The 24,306-nt window shown below is 40.4% G+C and overlaps 1 protein-coding gene across 1 annotated transcript in view; it reads left to right on the top strand.

The window, feature by feature from the left end:
- Positions 1-20,667, top strand: part of LOC122557542 (sodium- and chloride-dependent neutral and basic amino acid transporter B(0+)-like) — a 52,495-nt gene extending 31,828 nt beyond the window's left edge. Inside the window, 7 exon segments of the mRNA XM_043705289.1 lie at positions 944-1,172; positions 5,068-5,193; positions 6,786-6,904; positions 12,765-12,864; positions 13,671-13,769; positions 13,883-14,052; positions 20,530-20,667. Coding sequence (XP_043561224.1) covers positions 944-1,172; positions 5,068-5,193; positions 6,786-6,904; positions 12,765-12,864; positions 13,671-13,769; positions 13,883-14,052; positions 20,530-20,667 — 981 coding nt within the window.
- The last annotated feature ends 3,639 nt before the right edge of the window (positions 20,668-24,306 follow it).

Raw genomic sequence — 24,306 nt, 5'->3', positions numbered from 1 at the left:
TCTCCAATTTAGAACTTCAACTTTTAGATCTGGTCTATCCTTTTCCATTACTATTTTAAAACGAATAGAATTATGGTCGCTGGCCACAAAGGGCTCCCCCACTGACACCTCAGTCACCTGCCCTGCCTTATGTCCCAAGAGTAGGTCAAGTTTTGCACCTTCTCTAGTAGTACATCCATGTATTGAATCAGAATTTTTTTATTGTACACACTTAACAAATTCCTCTCCATCTAAACCCTTAACACTATGGCAGTCCCAATCTATGTTTGGAAAGTTAAAATCCCCTACCATAACCACCCTGTTATTCTTACAGATAGCTAAGATCTCCTTATAAGTTTGTTTCTTAATTTCCATCTGACTATTAGGACGTCTATAATACAATCCCAATGAGGTGATCATCCCTTTCTTATTTCTCAGTTCCACCCAAATAACATCACTGGATGTATTTCCGGAAATATCCTCCCTCAGCACAGCTGTCATGCTATCCATTATCAAAGACGCCACTCCCCTTCCTTTTTTGCCTCCCTTTCTATCCTTCCTGTAGCATTTGTATCTTGGAACATTAAGCTGCCAGTCCTGCCCATCCCTGAACCATGTTTCTATAATAGCTATTATATCCCAATCCCATGTTCCTTCGGGAGAGAAAATATTGATCCTATTGTTGAATGTATTATTGGCCAGTGTGAGTTTATTCATTGAGTATACTATAGTATAACCACATTAACCTGTACAGATTTCAAAGTAATTTTGAAAAAACTCTTACCTTAGCTGTAGTCTCCCGGGTTCACCTCAACTCGGCCGCTGCTCCCACTCAAATTCATTGAGTATACTATAGTATAACCACATTAACCTGTACAGATTTCATAATTGATGTCATTTTACTCATTGAACAGTTTTATGTACAATATCCCACTATTAATTAATTCTACTTTCTATTTACCAGGTCTGGAAAGATGCTGCAACACAAATTTTCTTTTCTCTTGCTGTAGGTTGGGGCAGTTTGATAACACTGTCATCCTACAATAAATTCCACAATAACTGCTACAGAGACACCATCGTTGTCTGTGTTGTTAGTTGTGCGACGAGTGTATTTTCTGGATTTGTCATCTTCTCCATCCTTGGACACATGACTCATGTACAAGACAAGCCTGTCTCAGAGATTGCTGCATCAGGTAAATTGGAAATTATGTAAATATCAAATCAGATATCAGAGCTTCAGCTCTCTCTTGAAATAAGGCAGTGTGAGGTCACAATTGTTCTAGAAAATAGATACAATCATCAGAGACCACTGCTAGGATTCTTCCAGGAATCCTTAGATTCTGAAAAATTTCCAGACAACTACCCAGACAACACATTTATTTTAGAAAGGAAGGAGACAAAAGAAAATGTAGCTGGAGGCCAATTAACTTAACATCTGTTGTTGGGAAAGTAAAGGATACAATAGCAGATCATTTACAAATTCATAATGTGTTCGAGCAGAGTCAGTAAGGCTTCTTGCAAGGGAAATTGTGACTGGTACTTTATTTGAGGTCTTTCAGAAGGTAACAACCTGGATAGATAATGGGGAAGTGGTAGATGTAATATATTTGGATTTTATTTGGTGTTATCTTCTGATTTGGACTGAATAAATATGTGAAACTTAATGAGTGAACAGGTGATGGATACAGCAATTATAATTATATTATAGTAATGAAGAGTTAATTGGATTTGAATGGCTTGTATAATAATCAGTTTTAATGGAGTGGAGATGCCAGTTTTGGACTGGGGTGGACAAGGTCAGAAGTCAGATGACCCCAGTTGTAGTCTAACGGGTTTATTTGAAATCATAAGCTTTTGGAGCATTGTCCCTTTGTCAGGCGGAGTGAGAGAGAGAAGAACACAGACACAGAATTTCTAGGCAGAGAGATTAATGGGCACAGAGATCAAAAGCTTATACAAAGTGGAGTGTCACTCTATTGAATAATAGGTCTCTGCAGTCGATCAAGAGTGTTAGACAGTGTGAGTAAAATGTCAACAGCTGAATAACAAGTGAACTGATGACCTATAATTCGATTAAATAAGGTAAATAGATAATTATGATAAATTAAAAATAAGGTGATACTGGAGACAAACCAAATGACTGAAATAACATGATAGCTATATAAGAGTCACATGTTGAGGGTCTAACCAGAGAAATAAGTAATCCAAAACTTTACAAACTAATGGCCTCACCAATGTACCATGCTTTGGGATATCCTTGCCTGTAGCATATCAGAAAGACAACATTGGCCGAGTCACGTAAGTATCTGCTGTGTATGTGGTGGATGGTGCCCCCAGTGCAATGGTAGTATCCATGTGGATGGAGTGTCATTAACTGAAATAAGACTCACATGATTTGACTTAGAGTCTGTTTAAATATGGTTATGTTTTATTATATAACATGCAGTACTCTTCAGGATAGGATCCAAGTGACTTGATACATGAATCATAAAAGGTTAGCATGCAGGTACAGCAGGTGATCAGGAAGACAGGTTGAATGCTGCCTTTGTTGAGTGTGACACTTAGGGATATGATGTTATTGTTATATGGGTCCTTAGTCAGAATGCACCTGGAATACTAGTCCGAAATAACACATGACATGAGTGATGTAGGTAATGATGATAAATACAGGATATTACAACCACAACCTTTTTTTTAAACTAAATCTTGACATTCAGAAAAGGATTCTGATTTTTCTCCTTAACATTTCAATGTAATATCAGAATCCTTTGTTCATCCCACCTCATTTTTATCCAACTTGCAATTTCCCCTTTAACTCCTGTGAAACTAGATGCAGACAGCTTCTGGCTTGAAAAGCCAAGCAGGCAGCTGGTAAATGCAGCTTGCCACTTGTTTCTCTGGGTGTCCATTCCAATGACCCTTCACTAACCTGTCCTCGAAAGCTCCATGATAAAATGTCTGTAATTTCATTTGGGTGTTGGCTTATTTGTTTGAAGATGTTGACTAATTGACTAAGTTAGGCTTTTCGGAAGTATGACTTCAACCAAGTATGTGTCAGAGGGCAGATGACTGAAGGTCTTCTGGAGATTGAACAATAGTTTGTTTATATTCTAAGGTATAATGACGAGAGAGAAAAAGCTCTGAGTTATGCAGATTTCAGCTTAGGTTGAGAATAATCAAGGATTGATTTTAGCTTAGAAAAATCTGAGATGAAAAACTGTTCAAAGAAGATCTGACTGGGTTGTAAAGACCATTTTTAAAGGAAATTCTTTTCCATTTTTGATTGTGGGTTGAAATTGAAATATGGCTGTTTTTAAAACTAAGCACGGTAGGAGGGATTGCTGCACTTTTTAATAAACTATGACTGAAAGTCATTGCAAGTGATTTTTACATTGTTGCTTTGGTCAACAGTGGAAGAAGTTGATTGCAGATGGGCTGGCACCAGGATTGTGTAGAAAGTGAGATTTGCTGACAAGATTCTGGCAAGCTGTTGCTTTTAACCAAGATGTCAGAGATGAGTTGTAACTGATTGGTTTGTGGAGATGTGACAAGCCATCTGCCTGACAACACTTATGTGGTTTGCTGCTGCATAGTTTGCGGCTGTGAATAAAACTGCCAGAAGCTTTCAGACCTTTGAAAGGGGAGGTGCTGTGTCTCTTAGCAGTAGGAATTATCTGGAATCTGAAGGAATTTATGTGTCTTCTCTCAGCAGTTGAGGTAAGCGCTTTCTTTTAATCAGTAAGTCAATAACCTTATAATTTGTGAACGAGTTGTTCCATCCATCCTACAGGAAATGAAAACATTGAAGAATATTTAGACCACTTGGTGAATCTTATGAACACTGATCATTGAATGGCCTACTCAATTTTTCTCTCTACCCTTAACGCCAATGTTGTCCTGCCTACCTGTGTCTGTCTGTGTCCAGGCTAGCTGTGTTTGGTGCCTTGGCCTTCTGTGGGAATCCACCGGGTCAAGGTTAGCCCTCCACTTGGCCATCCTGCCCACCTGGACCTCCAGGTTCCTCTCTGGAAAGTGGGTGCCTGCTACTCTTTCTGAGTCATATCGGTTTCCTAAGATGACTATGTGCACCAGATAGATCCTGGCTTGCAGCATCTGATGTGATGAGCAGCTGGGCATTAAATGTGGTGCCAGTGGTTTACATGTGAGAAGGTCCCAGCAACAGTGGTGATTTCACCTGTCATCCTGCTTGATTACATAAAAAGTATGCCAAATAAACTAGTTGCATAACTAATGTGGTGAGAAGTGAAAGATAGTGTGAAGAAAAGTCACTGTGAGCCATAACCTGCCATTCAACTCCCAAAAATAGCACTTAGTCTGAAATCCAGCATATTGTGTCAGTGTTTATCACCTCATTCAAGAAAGGATATAATAACACAAAAAGAGAACTTGGGGTACCGTGTCAGCATCCTTGTCACTGAGCTAGGAGATCTGGGTACAGATCCTACCATCTCCAGAGATATCCCTGAACAGTTTGATTAGAAATTATCCATAACTGCATTAATGGCGTTCAGAGAAAGTTCACTTGACTGATTTATTGGATGTAGGAATTATCTGATGAGGAACTGTTGAACAGGTTGGGCCTTATTACCATTGGGATTTCGAAGAATAAGAGCTGATCTTCTTGAGACCCACAAGATGCTGAGGGGACTTATCAGGGTGGATGCTGGGAAAAGGTTTTCTCTTGTGGAGAAGGCTGGTTCTAGGAGTTTTAAAATTAGAGATGTCCTATTTAAAACTTGGATGAGGAGCAATATTTTTCTCTTATAGGATCAATGGTCTGTGGGATCCTCTGCCAGAGATGAGGGAAGGCTTGTTAGTTGAATATGTTCAAGACTCAGTTAAATCAGTTATTTGATCAATAGAATAGGTAAAAATCAACTAGGTAAATAGAATAGTCAAGGGTAACTGTGAGGGCAGACAGGAAACTGAAGTTGAGGCCACACCTATTCAGACGGAATCTTATTGAATGGCAAAACAGGATCAAGGGGCTGAATGACTTACTCCTGCTCTGAATTTGTGTACTCTTGCCTTCTGAGCTCCATTAACTGTATTGTATCCATTTTTCAGGTTTTGGCTTGACTTTCATCGCCTATCCCGAGGCCCTTGCACAGTTGCCGTGGGCACCTTTATGGTCCATTTTATTTTTCTTCATGCTATTCATCCTGGACGTTGACACTCAGCTTGCAGATGTTGGTAAGAATGACACTGCTTCATTAAACCTATGTCTTTCTTTTATGTTTTTCATGATCATCCACCTGAATCATCTGTGATGTCTTGAATAGATTTACTGTCACCAATACTTCTTTCTTTTACCAGCCTAGGCTACTGATATCATATAAGGCAGGATGCCTACACAATGTCTGAAACAGAACATAGGCTTAGTCTTACTTAAGCAGAATATGTTTATGGCTTGTTAGCCAGTTGTGTGACATTTGAAATACTGAGTGACCTCTTGTAAAACATCAGGTCCTCCATAAGAGTAGGTTTACAGCACTATAGAGCCATACAGCAAGGAAACAAACCCTTCAATCCAACCAGTCCATGCCAACCAAACTAAACTAGTCTCAACTGCCTGTGCTTGGACCAAATCCCTGCAAACTTTTATTATTCATGTACTTGTCTAATGTCTTTTAAATGCACTCACATCCATCACTTCCTGTGGAAGTTCATTCCACTCACAAACCATTCTTGTGTTTCAAAAAAAAAATTAACCCCCCTGTCTTTTTAAAATCTTTCTCCTCTTCCCTTAAAAATATGCCCCCTCTTCTTGGAATCCCCCGCCTTGGGAAAAAGACACCAGTTTAGCTCCATATTATCAACCCTATGGGAAATCCCTGAAGCAATGGACAGTTCTGGAGTAACATGGGTAGCTGTGCTCCCATCAGTTCTTCTCATAAGAATTAGTCTGGGCCACTGATCCCATGTGGGAAGGACACTTACATGACATCTTAGAGAGAATGTCAATTTAATCATCGATAAACAAAATGCATTTATTATCAATTACTGAATAACTGGTTACATTACATCTAAGATACGTAACTGTCTTTTGTAAGGCAACAGGTTCTTTTTAAGAATGTGTTGACATTGTTACTTTGACTACATGCTATTAACACACAGCACATGTTTAAATACAAGTTAGTTACTCCCAGCAGCATACGTTTATAATGTGATGAGTAGAATTATCTTGGTGATGTCCTTTAACACTTCTTCTTTAATGGCATCATACAACATGATGTACTTAAAGGAAATTATTCTAAACTGATATCTCTTCACAACAATAGGGTGAGAAAATATTGGTGGCGATGTTAGTGGGACAGTGCATCATATTTCTTTGTGCATTTTGCTGCAGTACTACAGTGAGCTTGATTTATTTGCTGTCAATGAGTGAACAACTGCATTCATGTAATACCAAGGAAATGTTACTGCAATATCTGGGAGAACACAAAATATAATGTCTGTTTTGTGTGTGTTGCAGTGGTTTTGGATCTCAACATTGAGGTTCTATTTCTTTTTGCCTGTTCTAGTTCCCTGACTCTGCCCCCTCATTTGCTTATGACAGTCAGTGCTGCCAGAGGAAGGGGTCTATTATTTACCTGACCTACTAAGAGTCGGATGTTAGAAAGTGATGAAGATTCTGTCATTTTTAACTCCACACAGCCTGCCCAATCTGTCATTGTCTGCCCCACTTGGCTGCAGGGCTTTAGTCAGAAATAGGGTGATTTCTCTGGGATTGAGTATGTTATTCTGTAATTGCTGATGTTACTTTATGTCTTTTTTTTAATCAGAAACAATATTCACAATCCTGCTGGACCAGTTCCCTACGTTTCGACAATCAAGGCGCCATTACCTGACAGCTGCTGTTTGCCTGCTGTTTTATTTCCTTGGCCTTGCGTTTGTAACACAGGTGTGTCATAGTTCTGCAGCTTGAGCTGTTTTCACATGTAGTCATGGTAAAGATTCAAATGATAGTAAGCTTCACGGGATGATCGTATCCACGGCAGGGCAATGGATACACAGGCTTGCTAGGCTAGCAACTGTTACCGGGGCAAGTTGGTGTTGGGAAGAAGGAGAGGGAAGCCTGTTTTGCACCATCTCCAATGCCCAACAGAAACAGCCCACTCCCCCCTCCCCCCAACAATGTGACCCTTCCCCCTCTGCTTATCAGAACTGACATCTTGTTTCCGTCAGTCCCACTCACTGTTCCAGTCTCCACTCGCTTCATTTATTTGGAGACTGCTTATGGTTCCTCAGATGTTGCCTGACTGGCTGTGCTTTTCCAGCACCACATTCTTCGACTCTAATCTCCAGCATCTGCAGTGCTCACTTTTCTCCCAGTTCCAGCAATGGTCACTGTCCAAGGTGAGAGATGCTGGGTCCAGTGAGGCAACTTCCTGATGGGTTGTTGGAAGTCCTTCCCTTTGGAAAACAATGCTTTGCTGAGCGATAAGAGACTGTGGAATATCTGATATCAGTGGAGAATGCATTCCCTATAAACATTTTCAATTTCTTCTTAAGCTGCCTGTGAGTAAATTCAGAATCTGCAAATGATGATGACATTCAAGAATGTATAATGTTTTACAACAGTGGATAAGTAGAAGGAGCCTGGTGTAGGTTAGATATGAGAAACATGCAGGAGCTGAATAAAGTCAATCATGTTGGAGACAAGGATTTACACAGTGAATTATTCTATTTCAACAACTGTTACGCATAAATTCTTAAGTTAGTGCTCTGAGGAATGTGATGCATGGGCAGGTCTGCGTGAGGAAGAAGTCGAGTATCTTCAGGAAGGAATAAGAAAGGCACAAGACAAGGAATTTGTATCAGACTTGGAGAATGTATTATCAGAAGGATAAAGTGTTACGTGGTGTGATGATGCTGTCACTTTAAAAAAAAGGTTATTTTGTCCTGGAGGTTTTTGAAGAGAGGCTGTAAAGGCTGATGTGCAGAACTAGCTACTGAAGACAGCTTAAGTAAACAATTTAGGAAGCCTTTAGGCTTTAAAAAAAAATTGGAACAAAGGAAACAGCGTGAATGGGAGTGATCAGCTCTCACAGACTAGGCATTGTAGTTTTAGCTTTAGCAGCCAGAAGGTTTTTGGGGTCGCAACAGAGTAGGGAGCTTCAGTGATGATTCCTAGCTGCTAGTTTCTCTGAAATCTCTCCTGATATTGTTTTCTCCTGGATTGGAGAACTGCATGTAAGAATTTGTGTCTGAATTTGTCTTTTAGCGAAGGCATGTGTTTATGAGACATTACTATGTTGGAACAGTAATAGGCATCATTGTTGACAGGGCTTTCAACCGGGTCTGACCCATCTCCCGCACTTCCGCCCTAATCCCCTCTATTCTCTCCCACAACAGTGATAGCGTTCCCCTTGTCCTTACGTACCATCACACGAGCATCCACATCCAGATGATTATTAGCCACTATTTCTGCCACCTCCTGTGAGATGCCATCACCAGGCATATACTTTCCTCCTCTCTGTTGTCCGCCTTCCACAGGGACTATTCCCTCTGGGACACCCTAGTCTTGCCCCTCAACACTCCCCCCCCGCCCCACCACCATCTTCCCCTGCAACTGCTGAAGGTTTAACACCTGCCTATTTACTTCCTCCCTCCTCAGTATCCAAGGGCCCAAACATATCTTCCAGGTGAAGCAGCGCTTTACCTGCACTTCACACAATCTCGTCTACTGCAGTCACTGCTCACAAGGTGGTGGTCTCTACGTTGGGGAAATAAAGTGTATACTGTGAATGCTTTGTAGAACATCTACAGTTTGCCCACAAGTTAGACCCTAAGCTTCCAGTTGCCTGTTGCCTGCCACTTTAACACACCACCTTGTTCAAAGGCCAACACCTCTGTCTCAGGCTTGCTGCAGTGCTCCAGCGAAGCTCAGCATAAGCTGGAAGAACAGCAACTCATTTTCTGCTTGGGGACTCTGAAGCCCTTCTGACTCAATCTCAAGTTTAATAAATTTTCGGGCCTGATCTCCCCATGTCCTGGCCCCCTACTGCACACACTAGGCCCTGTTATCACATCGTCTGCCATTACACACTACCTATTGTTAGCCACTAACAGTCTCCATTAACAGCTATTCACCCTCCTAGCCAGATCATTATCCATTCCTTTGTCCAATTGTCTTTCTCTCTCTTTGGGCTCTATTCCCCACCTTTAGTTTACCCCTTACCATCTATCTTCTGTATATAAAATAACATTTTCCTAGTTACCATCAGTTCTGAGGAAGGGTCATTGCACCCGAAACATTAACTCTGATTTCTCTTCATAAATGTGGGCAGACCTGTTGAGCTTTTCCAGCAACTTAGTTTCCCAAAAGTTAAGTTATCCTAAATTCCTCTTTCCTTCGGTTGTATTTTAACGACAGCGTTTAAATAAATTGTACTTTGCTTGACCACATCTGGAACACACACTTCACATCCACTTTTAAAGTAAAAAAAGGGGGTGTAGGCTACTTTCTCAACACATTTTGAGGGGTCTGGTCAAGTCCACAACTAATGATCAGTAACTAGGGAGGTCTAGTGGATCAGTGGATAGTGTATTTGCTCTGAACTAGAAGCACCAAGTTCAAGTCCCACTTCAGTACTTGGTGAGAAGGTTCATTAAGAATACAGTTAAACTGGTTAATTATTGACCGACTAATCCTTCTAATGGTCATCAGTAAGAGTGGGAGAGATTCCTGGTCAGCATGAGGAGCACAACTCAATCTATAACTTCAGGTGCACAAGCTACAAAAGAAAATCCGCTGTCAATCTGTGTCTCTGGATAGGTTAACCTTTCTCAAGTCAGAAAGTCAACAGTTAAATAAAAAAAACTTGATTTAAAGCCTCTTTCCCCAGGATCAGCAGATGCCAACACCAGACTGTGTCAGACTGGTTTGAGGGTGCTGCCTGGGTTAGTGAGTCTAGAGGAATGCCCAGCACTGGAGGAAGAAGGTCATTGATGTTCTGCACTCCATCAGCAAAGTGTCATCATATTACCTCTGATACATCACATTCATTCTATCTATGCACCCACCTCCCACCAAGCCTCATGCTCTACCACTCAGGGGGCGATATGGTGGCCCAATGGTTAGCATTGCTGCCTCACAGTGCCAGGGACCCGGGTTCAATTTCAGCCTTGGGTGACTGTCTGTGTGGTGTTTGCACATTCTCCTCGTGTCTGCGTGGGTTTCCTCTGGTGTGCTCCAGTTTCCTCCCACAACCCAAAGGTGTGCAGGTTAGGTGAATTGGCCATGCTAAATTGCCCGTAGTGTTCAGGGATATGTAGACTAAGTGCAGTATCAGGGGTAAATATAGGATGGGGGGGGAAGGGTCTGGGTGAGATATTTTTCAGAGGGTCAGTGTGCTCTTGTTGGACCGAAGGGCCTTTTTCCACACTGTAGGGATTCTATTCAAATCTATTCTCTCACTATTGCCTGAAACATCTTCCAACACTTGCTCTCAGCCACCCCCAACCCCTGCTACCCCTATCCCAGAATGCACTCTGCACTGCCTGTTCACTCTCTCAGGACACCTTTGTGCTAGCACCACCTTCCATAATTCCTGCATTTCCCTGACACCCATGTGTGAAAAAGATCACAATAAAGCAGAAAGTCTCGATGGACATAGTGTAGCCCATCATTCAGCTTCTTACCCATTCTGAGGAAAGGGGACTGACTGTGACTGTCCTGAGCAGGCCTGTAACTGGTATTGGAGACTGCCTTCGAGTTACTGTGCTAAGATTCCCTGAGAGAAGTGTACCCCCCCTTGATTTGTCTGACAATTATCTCAAGCTTCCTTCCATTATGTCTGCTCACCAGCATTGAAAGACAGCAGTTACATGAGTTTGTTACCCCTGGCAGAGAGGGCAGAGCTCAAAATGTCAAGTCAAGGCAATGCAAGCAGGGATGCCTAGAGCACCCAGTGATGTTCATGGCAAATGAGTTGAATAGCACTGAGTACAGTGCATGAAGCTGCAACCTCGTCCAGTCCATGAGCTGGGGGTATGACCCTGAGTGCAACAGTGTCCTTGCTGCAGCATTACAATGAGTGTTACCATGGCAGCCAGTACACGCCAAAATCACTTGGAGTGTGTGTGTGTATACGTGTATGAAAAACTAGCACAAGTGACCTTCGGAGCAGCTGGCGATCTGATTCCAACAGGACCAAGCTCTAGTTTCCATTCCGAGCATTCCCAAGGTTGATTTGTGCAGTGACTTTGATAAGATCACACCCCATGGTGAGTTGGCTTGTTAACAAGGTTGTCAGCAATGATCATAGACTGGGAACCTGCTACGGCCTAGTGAGCGTCATAGAGCGGCACGATGGCTCAGTGGTTAGCACTGCTGCCTCACAGCACCAGGCACCCAGGTTCGATTCCCTGTGTCTGCGTGGGATTCCTCTGGGTGCTCTGGTTTCCTCCCACAATCACAAAGATGTGCAGGCCAGGTGAATTGGCCGTGCTAAATTGCCCATATTGCTAGGTACATTAGTAAGGGGTAAATATAGGCCACGGGAATAGGTCTGGGTGGGTTACTCTTCAGAGGGTTGGTGTGGACTTGTTGGGACGAATGGCCTGTTTCCATACTGTAGGGAATCTAATCATCACGCCATGCCACATGAGAAAATGTACAAAATGCAGTGAATGGATCTCGACGGTGCTCAGAGAACAAGTGTACACACAGGAGAGGCAGCCGAGTTCACTCCACGAGCTGGGTGTGTGTGTCCTTAAGTCCACATTGTCTCAAGAAACAGCTGAAGGCACTGAATGCTCAAAGGCTATTGACCTTGAATGACAATGTTGCAATAATACAGAAGATTCCTACTCCAGAATTAGCTGTACTCTTAGCTAAGCTATTTCAGAACAGACACAATATTGGCATTTACTCTACAATGTGGAAATATTTCCAGGTGAATCCTGTGCACAAAAAACAGAACAAATCCAACCAGCTAATCAACACTCTATCAACCTGCTCTCAATCACCAGCATCGTAATGGACAGAGTTATCAGCAATGCTGTCAAGCAGCACTTGCTCAACAACTGCCTGCTCATTGGATTGCACCACGGTTTCTCCACTCACTAAAACTTTGCTCCAAATATGAACAAAACAGATGAATGCCAGAAGGAAGGTACGAATGACTGTCCTTCACATTAAGGCAGCATTTGATGAAGTGTGGCATTAGGAAGGCTCAGCAAACCTGGAGATATTGGAAAATCCATGGAAAACACTTCACTGCTTGGAGCTGTACTTGACACATAGCAAATTGGTTGTGGTGGTTGGAGGTCAGTCATCTCAGCTCCAGGACATCTCTGCAGGTGCTCCTTAGGGTAGTGTCCTAGGCCCAACCATCTTCAGCTGTTTCATCAATGACCTTTATTTAGTTTTCTGGTAATGGGAGTGAATGTTTAAGTTGATGGACTGCAGGTCAATCAGATGGGCTGTTTTATGTCCTTTTTGGTGTTGAATATGTTGAGTATAGTTGGAGTTGGTGTCACCCAGCAAAGTGAATATACCCCATCCCATCCCATTCCTGCTCTGTGCCATGCAGGTGATGGACAGACAATGGGGAATCAGGTCTGAAGTTACTGACGGCAGAATTCCACCTGACATCACTTTCTGATTTCTCCTGCATTTGCCTTGGCTCCTGGCCAGAATATTTAGTCATCGTTCTGAAAAATTAAAAGTTCAATTTCCCTTTAAGGCCTTATTTTGGATGGGAGAGTATGATGTTTTCTTATGTAACATTTTTTAATTTTCCATTACATTTTAGGCTGGAATTTACAGGATAGATTTAGTGGATCATTTCTGTTCTGGATGGATTGTCATTGTCACAGCTTTGCTGGAACTCATTGGTCTCAGCTGGATCTACGGTAAATGAATTGGAAAGAAAAAACATTGAAACAAAATAAAACAATAATATTTAAATGTACTCATGTGGATATTCATGTCTTTTCAGAAAAAGTCAAGACAAATGAATTGGCTGATACTGCATAGATAGGTCTTCATCTTCCCTAGTTGGCTGGAACTGCCAAGATGAGACTGGCAGTGTCTTCTGCATCTTACATTTATGATCCTCATCTTCATTTTCCTCTTAATTGCTGATAGTTAAACATCTTCAGCCCCAATTGAACTGCGTGCGCCATTTCATGCAGTTATCACTTATTCCCAAATGTCAAGGCTGATGGTACAAAACAGGTTTAGCTTCAGGAGACAGTGAGGTCTGCAGATGCTGGAGATCAGAGTTGAAAGTAAGTTGCTGGAAAAGCACAGCGGGGTCAGGCAGCATCAGAGGAGCAGGAAAAATCGACATTTCGGGTCGAAGCCCTTCATCAGGGCTTAGCTTCAGTCTGTTCTGATTTTTTTTAAACATCCAAAGATCCACTTGGTAATCTCCATCTCAGGACAGAAAATTCACTTTGATCGTCCACTGACAGGGATCTATCCATCTCAGCACAGATCAGAAACAGGAGTTTCTCCTAGAACGAGTGCAATTATGTTGCTCTCATGAGTAATCAGGGATCAATTTACACATCCTGCTTAAAATCCTTTGTGATTCCTTTTTTGATTCAATGTGTTCATTAGGGCTGCCCAGTACAAAATAAGGTTTTTACGGTGTACAAGCTGCCTTAAGGACAGGACAAAGTAAATGATTGTGACTCTACTTTCTTGTTCTCAGGGATAAACCAATTCATCAAGGACATTGAGATGATGATTGGGAAAAGGAGCTGGCTCTTCTGGCTGTGGTGGAGAGCATGTTGGTTTTTGATCTCTCCATGTTTGTTAGAAGTAAGGAGGTGCTACATCTTTCAGTGATTTAAATTGACAATAATCAAAGTGCACATAATGTTTCATTGCATTCTTGATCTACTTTGTGTAATCATTTGCAAGTCATCTTGATTTGGTCCTTAACAACGTTTACTTCTCCAACATATGGACCTGTTGAATACCCTGTCTGGGCAATAGCATTGGGCTGGTGTATGACCATCTTCTGTATTATGTGGATCCCCATTGTGGCCATGGTGAGAGTTGTCCAAGCTGAGGGTTCCACCTTGTGGCAGGTGAGGAAATAGCTCTGTATCTTTTTCGGAGTAAGAAATCAGGAACTCAAAATAGGCCTCTGTAAAGGCAGTAATTTCAATGCTATCTCTATCGATCTAATCCCTGCTGTTGCCATCCGTTTACAGTGTGGCTAAGGACAAATTCCAGCTTGGTGAGGACTTATCAAAAGAGTGATGAGTGTGTTGGAATTGTGTGAGGGATGAAGGTTCAAGGGAGGGTAAATTTAACATATTAAATACAAAACATAATGTAATATGGCAGAATAGTGATATGGGTGACAGAATGTGACAGAGAGGGCCAGGGAGTACAGTGTAAAAGAGAATCAACAAATGGGGTCAGAACATGGAAAAGTGATAAAACAAAATAATGGAATTATAGATTATTTAGCTGAATATTGAATACATTAACAACTAGCTAGATGAATAGTTGAGTACGACTTGGTAACTATTACATAGTAGCAAGGAGATCAAAGTTGGGGAGTTAATTTAAAGAACACTTGATGGTTTTTAAGAATAGGCAGAAAGAATGGGGGTTGTGGTAATTCTGTAAATAAATAATGAGCTCACTTTAACTGTGAGGGTCTGAGACAAGATCATTTCTTAAGACATAGGATCAGTTTGGGTACAGATAAAAAATGAGAAAACGAAGACCTCACTGGGAATAATCTTGAGTTTTAGGAAGAGATAATGCAGACTTGTCAAAGTCTGCAATATCTATGAGTAACATAAATTTTCATAGAGGTTGGGTAAAACAAATTGGCAATGTAGAAGCGAAGTTCATGTAGTGTATTCGAGACACTTTCTTCAGACACTATATTATGGAAGCTACTGCCAAAGAGCTCATTTTTGATCTGGCAATTTGCATCGAGATATGATTAAGACATGATCCCACGGTAAACGTTCACGTAAGGAAGAGTGATCTTAACAATAGAAGACTTTTAAGTTAAAGGTAAAGATGAAAACCTTAAATTAAAAAAAAGACCATTCTAACTGTTGGAGGACAGGTTTGGCTAAAGTGGGCTGGAAAAAAAACCCACCATTAATGGGTAGGAGATATTTCATATCTTTCAGCAAAAATATATTCCATTGAGAAAGAGCTACTTTAAAAAGAAGATAATTCATCTTTAACTAAGAAAGGTGTGGATGCTATCAAATTAAAAGGAAGGGCATTCCATTTTACAAATACTAGTGACGGACCAGTATATTTTTTAAACAATGAAATTACAAGAAAATAATAAAGAAGGAGCGAAAATGTTGAGATCATTCGAACAAGAAATATATATATAAAAAAGTAGAGCTTCTACAAAATCTTGAACAGGAAAAGATGATGTCACTGAAGTGAGCATGAGTCCCTTAGATGATCAGACTAGTGAGTAAGTTAATGACTGGAAACAAGAATATGTTCCTGGGGAAAAAATGTTTAATAGTTCTTTGTGGAAGACCCTAAACATCCCTAGTGATACAAAATCATGGGAGGGTCTCAGAATAAGGTATTGCTCAAGTCCTCTAAAAGGGTCATGAATCTCTGTAATTCTCCATCCAGAGAGCTGTGGATTCTCTAAGTCATTAAATATATTGCACAGTGACATAGCTTTTGAACTCTGGGGAGACAAGGAATAAGAAAAATCTGCAAAGAAAGTGGGTTTAATAGAGTGAAAAGATAGATCAGCCATGATTTTATTGAAGTCCAAAGGGCCCTATAGCTAGCGTGCTCCTACTCCTTGTCATCTTGTATTCTTGTCTTACAACCCTTACTGATACTTTCATTATTTTTATTCTGTTATCAATTTGGTTTAAAGCTGTGAACTGGGAATTGAGAACCGAAAATGACTTATGCACTATGCAACAGCTAGCTTGTGTTATAAGGAAAAGAACAGACTAAAAAAGCTCTTGTTTGTTTGTGACACCAGGGCCAGAGGCTAATTGCAGGGTGATTTTTGATAGTGACCCCAGGAAAAACACTATGTTTAAAAAGACAGCAGAAATTGTCCATTAATGATGTCAGTACCTGGGAATTGGTTCCAGCAAGTCTGGAAGAGGTCCTATGATTTAGCAAATGGCAGATGTTGAATGGTAATTGAGGCTTCAGGAGGATGCAATCAGTCGATGAGGGCACGACTGTAGCTAAGTTGATGTCTTGAACAGTGTTTTCTGTGGAGATGATTTTCGCTGCTGGTGACACAGCATGAAGTTTGGAAAAGCTCCCTGCCTTATCTCAAACACAAGCTTCCAGAAATCCAGAGATTAGAAAGCTGAGGCAGAAATAACATCTCCTTTACTTTATTAAACTCAATGTTTCCAGAAAAGCAACCAAGCAGTTCATATCTAGGCATGTGAAATAATGTATCACAAAAACAACATTTGATTATTGTCTTTTATGTGAATGGAGGTAAAAAACAAATGCTTCGGGTTTAAAACATAAACATTAATCAGGGTACCTTGTTGTTTAATTTTTCTCTGCTAAAATCACCATGCATTTAATACATTGTTAAGTGTTGTACTGAAGGTACAAAATCAGTTTCTGGAATTAATTATTTGCAAAGTCTGGGATTGATCAAAAATCTGTTCAGGAACCATTGGCGTAACTATTGGGGGTGTCTTCAACAGTTTTAATTTTATTGTATTGTAAACACTGAGGTAGAAAGATTGTCTGTCTTGGTGTTCTAACACTTGCAGAATCAGAATGCAACATGGAATTTAGAAATTGTCTCATTATTTTGACTGACAGGTCTAATCACACATCATAATCCCCACAACCGATCACTGAGATTATCTAAGTTTGCTGTCAGAATTTTTGCAAAGTCTCTAGCCTGTTACCATGTCTTCAAAAATAACAACAGCTTATATTTGTGTGTTACGTTTAATGTAATCAAGGTGTTTCACAACAGGCTTAAAAAGCAAACTTACATTCTGATCCATGTAGGCAGACATCAGATCAAAGATTTTAAGGAGCATGGGAAAGGAGGAATGAACGGTGGCAATGTTTAAAGAGTGTATTTTTGTGTCTAGGATTAGAGCAGCTGAAGGCATGACTGTCAATGTTGGAACAATTAAAATCAGAATTAGATGACCAGAGATGTATAAATGGTTTACAGGTCTGGAGTTGAATGCAGAGACAGGGAAAGAAGAGTCCCTGGAGGAAATTTCAAAGAAGGATAACCATTTTAAAATTGCTGTTTTCATTCACTAATGTTGATCAGCAAGGAACAGGAATGTTGGTTGAATGGAAATTGAATGATCTCATGTTTATGGAGAGTAGAATGTGGGGTGTGAGTCAAGAGTGAATTGGAAAAGTCAACTCTACAGATAACAGCACAGATAACTTTTTTTTCCCAATCAATTCATGGGATGTGGGCATTACTGGTTAGGGCAACATTTATTGCCTATCCTAATTGCCACAATTAAGGGTCAGATTGCAGTTGACATGGAGTTACAAGTAGGTAGATGTGAATAGGTAGGGATAGTAAATTTCCTTCGCTAAAGGACATCAACGAAACAGATGGGAGTATTCAACAATCGTCAATGCTTACATTGTTGCCATTACACTAACTGTTAATTCCAGATTTTTATCAAATTCGCTTTTCAACACTTGCTATGGTGAGATTAGACTTATGTTTCCATAAGATTAACCTGCAGTTCTTGATTACTAGCCCAGTGATATTACCACTTTACCAGCAGATGTGAGGAGTAGTGGACTAAATTGTACTTTATTCTTCATGTTGTGATCAAGGCTGTAATTGAGGATGCAGATACATGGTCAGGAGCTCAATTAGGTGTCAAATGTGAGACCAAGGTAGCAAACAGCAGCAGAACTTCACATATTTTCCAGGTAGGGGATAGGGATGGACAGCATGTCTGTGCAGGAATATTTGAATCTGAATAAGTAACAGTTACATAACATTATAACGATCCCTGATAACATCACCAATGTTTGTTTGGAGTGGACAAAGTTTCAAAGAACAGATAATTTATGAAGAGAATGAAGCCACAGGTTTCCATGGTTTCGAACAAATCAAATAATGAAAGGTTTTCCTTTGCTTATCCAATATTGGATGAGCATTGCTGGATTCCATTTTGGGAAAATACTCATTTGGAAAGGGAGAAGAATATCAGTGACTGTGTTGCGTCGTGTTTGGATAATGAACCTGCCGTGGCCGAATAACTTAAAGGATATGAAGAAAACATGAGTTTTTATAGTTGGCACCACAGAATTATGTGTGTGGGAAAGCTACCATTTATGAGCCTGAATTTCCCTTTTTGTCAAAGTAGTGGGGGGAGGTGAGTTTGTTTGATGAAAACTCATGACTTAGATGATGGGGGCAGGAAGGGGCATGTATTTGCTGTAGACTAAGTCACAGCCCCAGGGGGTCAGTATTGTCAAAGGCAAGCACAGTGCTTGGTTTCAACAGATCTTCCTCACTCACTCCCTTCTCACCATCTATGCTTCTGATTGCCCTCAGATTAGGGAAATTGGAACACATCCCCGGCCCCCTCCCAAAAAAAAATGCCAATATTCTTCTGTCAGGAAAAAGCCAATGAATGAGTCAGGTGATCAGGGACATGATGAGCTGAGATCTTGAAGTGCCCTTTAGTTGACCCCTTTATTGCTGGCAAGTTGAGGAAACAACCCAAGGACCTACTCCAGCACATAATAGCTGGAGAGGTAGGAAGTGGTCAGTTTCACTCCTCTAACTCAAACTTACCTCCCAAATGCCAACAGTTCATACTTGTCTATTTGTAATGAGAATCTATTTATAAGTCCTGAATAATTATTCATTTTAAGTACAGAAACCTGGTCCATGCTTCCTGTCAAACTGAATCTGAAATTCAGGTACATTGGGGAATTCAGCGTACTTATTAAAATCTTTAACTTTTGAGATGACCCTGGGGTTGGTGCAGCTTGGTGTCCAGTGTGCTATAACAGTCAGCCATCATACTCGTTTTCAAGGCCTGACACCTCTGTATCTCCCTGAACTCCTCTAACCCTCATTACCCGTTTCCTACAAATTCTGGCATCTTGTGTACACATGATTCCACCATTTCTGGCCATGTCTTCAGCTACTGAGACCCGGAGATTTGGGATTTCCTCCCTGACACATTCTGAAACTCCACTTCTCTGTCATGCTATACATTTTCGACAAGTAAACAAGAAGTGAACATTTTTAGTCCTTGCCAGAGCCCTAATCCCTAATGTTCCGTGGGGTGAAGGTGAGTCAGACGTTTTGTAACCTTGGTGTTGCGTTTCCCTTCAGATGAGTTTCTGATCATGAGCCTGTGAACTCCAAAAACATTTCCTTCTACCTTTGCGAAATCTCCTGAGCCAGCTCTGCTTCAGCTTATCCACTAGCGAAACTCTGACACATTCCTTTGCAAGCTCTCGACAATGCATACTGATGTCTTGTCTCCCATCTTGCTTCTTCAAGAAACATTTGTTTATCCAAAAATCTGCTTCTCATATCCTAACTCACATCAAATCTAGATCACACACCACCCTGTGCTCAGCAAGCAGCAGGAACACTCATTCCAATAACACCTCAATCTTAAATTTTTCATGAGTGTTTTAAGTATATTTATGGACCCATCCTCATTAACCCTGTACCCTTTCACATCATATCAATCATTGAAGTACTTGCACTACAATTCTGACATTTTCTGTTTCTTGAATTTGAATTTCACTATTACTGGTGGCTACGCTTTCAACTAATTTAGCCTAGTCTGGAATTCCCTCTTGTGTCATGGTATATGTTGTAGTCAGGTCCTCCAGATCCATTTGATTTACCTTGGGCAGATTTAATGTCACAAATCTTTCTTATTGGTATTACTCTACGTTGTTAATTCCAGTTGGCGAAGGGTGCATGCACAAAGTATTAGGGAAAAGATAGGTCTGTCTTCGTAAACAGAATTGATTACATTGTATTTGTTAGCTAGTTACAGCACATCTGAGTCATGTGATATTCTAAAATCTAGTCTGATATCACAGAAGAGACTTAAGAACTCAATACAGTGAGCTACATGGACTCAGCACAAGAACAACTGGAACTAAAAATGCTTTGCCCCTCCCAAGAACAATCCTTTATCTTATCTCATGGTGTGAGTTAACCCTTTCAGGTACTATTTTAGACCTCATTTTCATAGTTATGAAGTATTCCTTCATTTATAAAACCAGAAATTGTAGGAAAACCTCAGCAGGTTTGGCAGCATTAGTGCAGAGAAATCAGAGGTAATGTTTCAGGTTGAGTGACCCTTCCAACATATATCCCAGTATAACAGTACTATGTACGTCTGTGACATTAGAGGATAGACATGACTCTATAATTGCTGTGATTATCAAACAGGCTTTATTTTAGTATAGAATGATTTGCCATTCCTTGGAATAAACTACAGGATAACCTATGCAGTATCAGGTTCTTTTCCCTAGCTGGAATGATGGGAAGAATTCAGCAGGAAAGTTCAAACATTTTGCTTTTCCTTTCATAGAAAATATCTGCTGCTCGCACATCAGCTCCTGATTGGGGTCCGTACCTGGAACAACACAGAGGGGAAAGATACTCGAAGAAGCCTGACTCGACAGAAGGCCCAAACTGTCTGCACCTTCTGGCCTCTCCTCAGATTTGAAAATTTAAGGGAATATTTCTGCTTGGCCTGTTTGCCCTGATAATCCATCTACAGTACCTTTGATATTTGTTCTCTAGTATTGCCAACAATTTGGTAGGTACAGCTATGAGTAGATTAGTAATACAGTAGAACTGCTGAGCATCAGAGGTTCCACGGCAAAAGTCTTCAGTCATGCCCTGATTTGAGCTCTGATACCAGCTGTAAACAAATCCTTCAGCAGCAATGTTTTTAACTTCAAGAAAGCTGCCAGGGAATTGATATTAGGGGAATTGGTGGCTCAGGGACCTAGGTTCAATTCCACCCTCGGGCGACTGTCTGTGTGGAGTTTGCACATTCTCCCTGTGTCTGCATGGGTTTCCTCCGGGTGCTCTGGTTTCCACCCATAATCCAAAGGTGAGCAACTTAGGTGTATTGGCCATGCTAAATTGCTTATAGTATCCAGGGATGTGTAGGTTAGGTGAATTAGCCATGGGAAATGCAGAGTTAAGGTTGGGGTTTGGGAGCAGGCAGCGTGGTGAGTCTGGCTGGGATGTTGTTTGGAGAGTCGGTGATGGGGTGAATGGCCTGCTTTAACACTGTAGGGATTCTGTAGTATTTGGAGACCCCACACACAATGAGGTTACATTAGTTAAATTTGACCAAGAGATAGCTGATTTGTTAATTCCCCTCAGTATTATGTGTTGTCCAGATTTCAGTGATACTTTTGACCATTGCATCCCTGTGGCCAAATTGGGAAAAAGCATCAGCAAACTAATGGCTGTGGTTCTGTTACACTCGCATCGTCATCTAAGTTGCATGGAGATGCTCCTAAATCTGCTTCAGAGGGTGAATCTCATTTACCCATCTGAAAATGCTGATGATCCAAAGCTATTCTTCATTAAAACAACTTTCTATGCTAATACATCATTTGTAAACTAACGGCATGAAATTGATTGACATTTTTAGATGTTTCCATCCAAGGGAGGAGAAGGGGTTTGCATTGGTCATTGTCATCGGTGTGATATTTGTACTACTAAAAAAAAGTGAGAGTACAAGGACAAGACAAGGATTTGCAAGGACTGCATGCAGGACTAATCAAGGATCTGTACTTCAGAGTGATCGCCAGGCTGAATATGGATGAGAAATTAATAGAACTGTATTTGTGGGCATTGCATGAAATTGAAGAGAATGGGGTTCTTAGGTTTTAATGTTATTGGGGTGAAGCAAGAAATTGTTAATAGAATGAGCCTTGAGCTTTTTAATCCCACCATTGTTTGTTCAGTTTGGAATTAGGTTATAAAACAGAAGGTGTGATTTCACCTATTTAAAAAGCCACTGGACACTGTGGACAAGAGCTCCTGCAATCATGATTCACATCAACAGTATGGCATGCTTGGGCTTCTACCCATTAGCTGCATAGTGTGGGAAAATTGGCTGAGTGGAACATGATTTCCAGATTCTGTAGGTACGTCTGGATAGTCAACATGTACTTGCAAAAATACCAATCATTATAATATCATATTCACCATAGCAAAGCCAAATAAGCTATTTTAAGTCCAACTTATGTTTTTCCATGTCCATACCATTCTCTATAAATTTTCTTTGTTCATTTTTGTGTGTGTTCATTTTCTATTTATATCCAGTCATGAAAAAGATGATTGATAAAAATTAACCTTGATTGAACTATAATTAGTGAATCAATGTAATTGATAAGCACATGGGAAAGACTGAATGTTTATTTACTATTTGATTTTGGGTAAACTTAAATGTTCTGAAAAATGTGTCACCATTAATAACTGTTCAAAGAAATGATTATAACTTTTAATACATTGCAGACATCACAGCCTTGCTCAGGAATAAAGCATATTTTCACAATCTGATGATGGGTTGTAAATAAGGAAGTTATTCCCTTCCATAAATTGTCCTTTTCAACTGAGGTATTATTGATAAAAGTAGTAATTGGAGACTAATTAGACCAATAACAGTAGAACCAATCAAGAAGCTAACAGTTAACTATGCCATGGTGTGCAGGGAAGTACATAAAAGTGGATATTTTTAAAACCATAAGATATAGGAACAGGGGCTCCTTTAAGTCTCTTGAGCCTGCTCCACCATTCAATAGATCATGGCAGTCCTCATATCGACGTTCCTGTATTTTTCTCATAATCCTTGAACAAGAATTCTTGGCCCTCAATACACACAAGGACTCTGACCCCACAGCTTTTTGCATCAATTCCACGGACTCTCAAGCCTCTGAGAGAAGAAATTCCTTCTCATCTGAGTCTTAAGTTGATGCCCCTTAGTTCCATAATTATGCTATCTGCTCCTAGGGGACCTTTCCCACGAGGGGGAGCATTGTCTCAGATTTACCCTGTTAACTTTTAAGAGTCCTATATGTTTCAATGAGATCGCCTCTCATTCTTCTAAACTCCAGTGAGTAGAATCCCAACCTATGTGGTTTTTGCTCAAAAGACGATCCTCAGGGGTCAAGTCTCCCAAGGTGGGTTTCCTTAACACTAATTCACAGAATCACAAAATTGTTTGTGCGAAGAAACAGGACATTCAGCCCATCATGCCTGCACTGCCTTTCTGAATAAGTAACACACTTAGTACCATTCTCCTGCTTCTGCTCACAGCCCTGAAAATTCTTCCTTTTCAGATGATAGTCTAATTTCAATTGAACATTTTACCACATGGGTGCTTTTCCAACCTTCACTACTTGTTACGTGAGAAAGATTTTCTTCATGTAAAGCAAATTATGGGATTACACTTCTAGGATTGCTAAGTGTTGTTGTCTTAAAGCTGTTACCCATAAACTATTCTTTTAAATAAACATTTGTTTTTCCAAACTGCTATCCATAGTTTTGCTGTTGTCTTGGTTGGTTAATACTTCATCTGAATTGAAAGGAATTTATTAAACAATAATATTTGGAGTGTCCAAAATTAATTAAGTTACAGATAACAACATCAGAAATCATCAATCATATCATCAATCCATGTTATTGACACAATATATCAACACACCAACTGTCTAATGAGAAATGTTGGTGGTTCAGTCAAGCCACCATTTATTCAAGACTTGTTAATTGTTTCTAACACTCCACGGAATCAAAGAGTGACTTTCTTCTGAAATTATATCTTGCTAGATGTATAATTAGTGCTGCCTTGGCTTCCTAATGTCATTATTTATCTTGCTTTCATTTAGTTATCTCAATGTTGCTTTATTCTCCTGACCTTAAAGGATTTCAGTTTTGCAATAGAACAATGCCTTTACTGTGAACTGCTGTACAAAAGGATTTTCTCGGGTTCATCTGGTCAAAATCGATTTTTCTCACCTTTTTTTGCAAGTGCAATGAATGATTCCCATTTCTATGTGGCCTAATAAACAGTTCCCAGTCTCTTCAATGGCTTTACCTGCTGTGTGTGGTTTTAAAGACAACCCCATTCATTTTAATTAGTTCCACCAGATGAATCTCACTCTCCTGATTCCATCTTGTCAAACGTCACTGGATTTATCTTCTTAAAGTTGTGTCTGAAGATACCTTCAAAGCTCACAGGAACCTGCACCCACTGCTCACCATGTTAGAGATTGTTCATCCTATCAGACATCAACACAGGCCAGTGAGGGATCATTGCCACAATATCCTTCCTGGCAAGGAT

Source organism: Chiloscyllium plagiosum, chromosome 15, assembly GCF_004010195.1.
Source record: "Chiloscyllium plagiosum isolate BGI_BamShark_2017 chromosome 15, ASM401019v2, whole genome shotgun sequence".
Taxonomy (NCBI): Eukaryota; Metazoa; Chordata; class Chondrichthyes; order Orectolobiformes; family Hemiscylliidae; genus Chiloscyllium; species Chiloscyllium plagiosum.
Note: the sequence above shows the minus strand (reverse complement) of the source record. Positions and strands in the feature narration are given on the sequence as shown.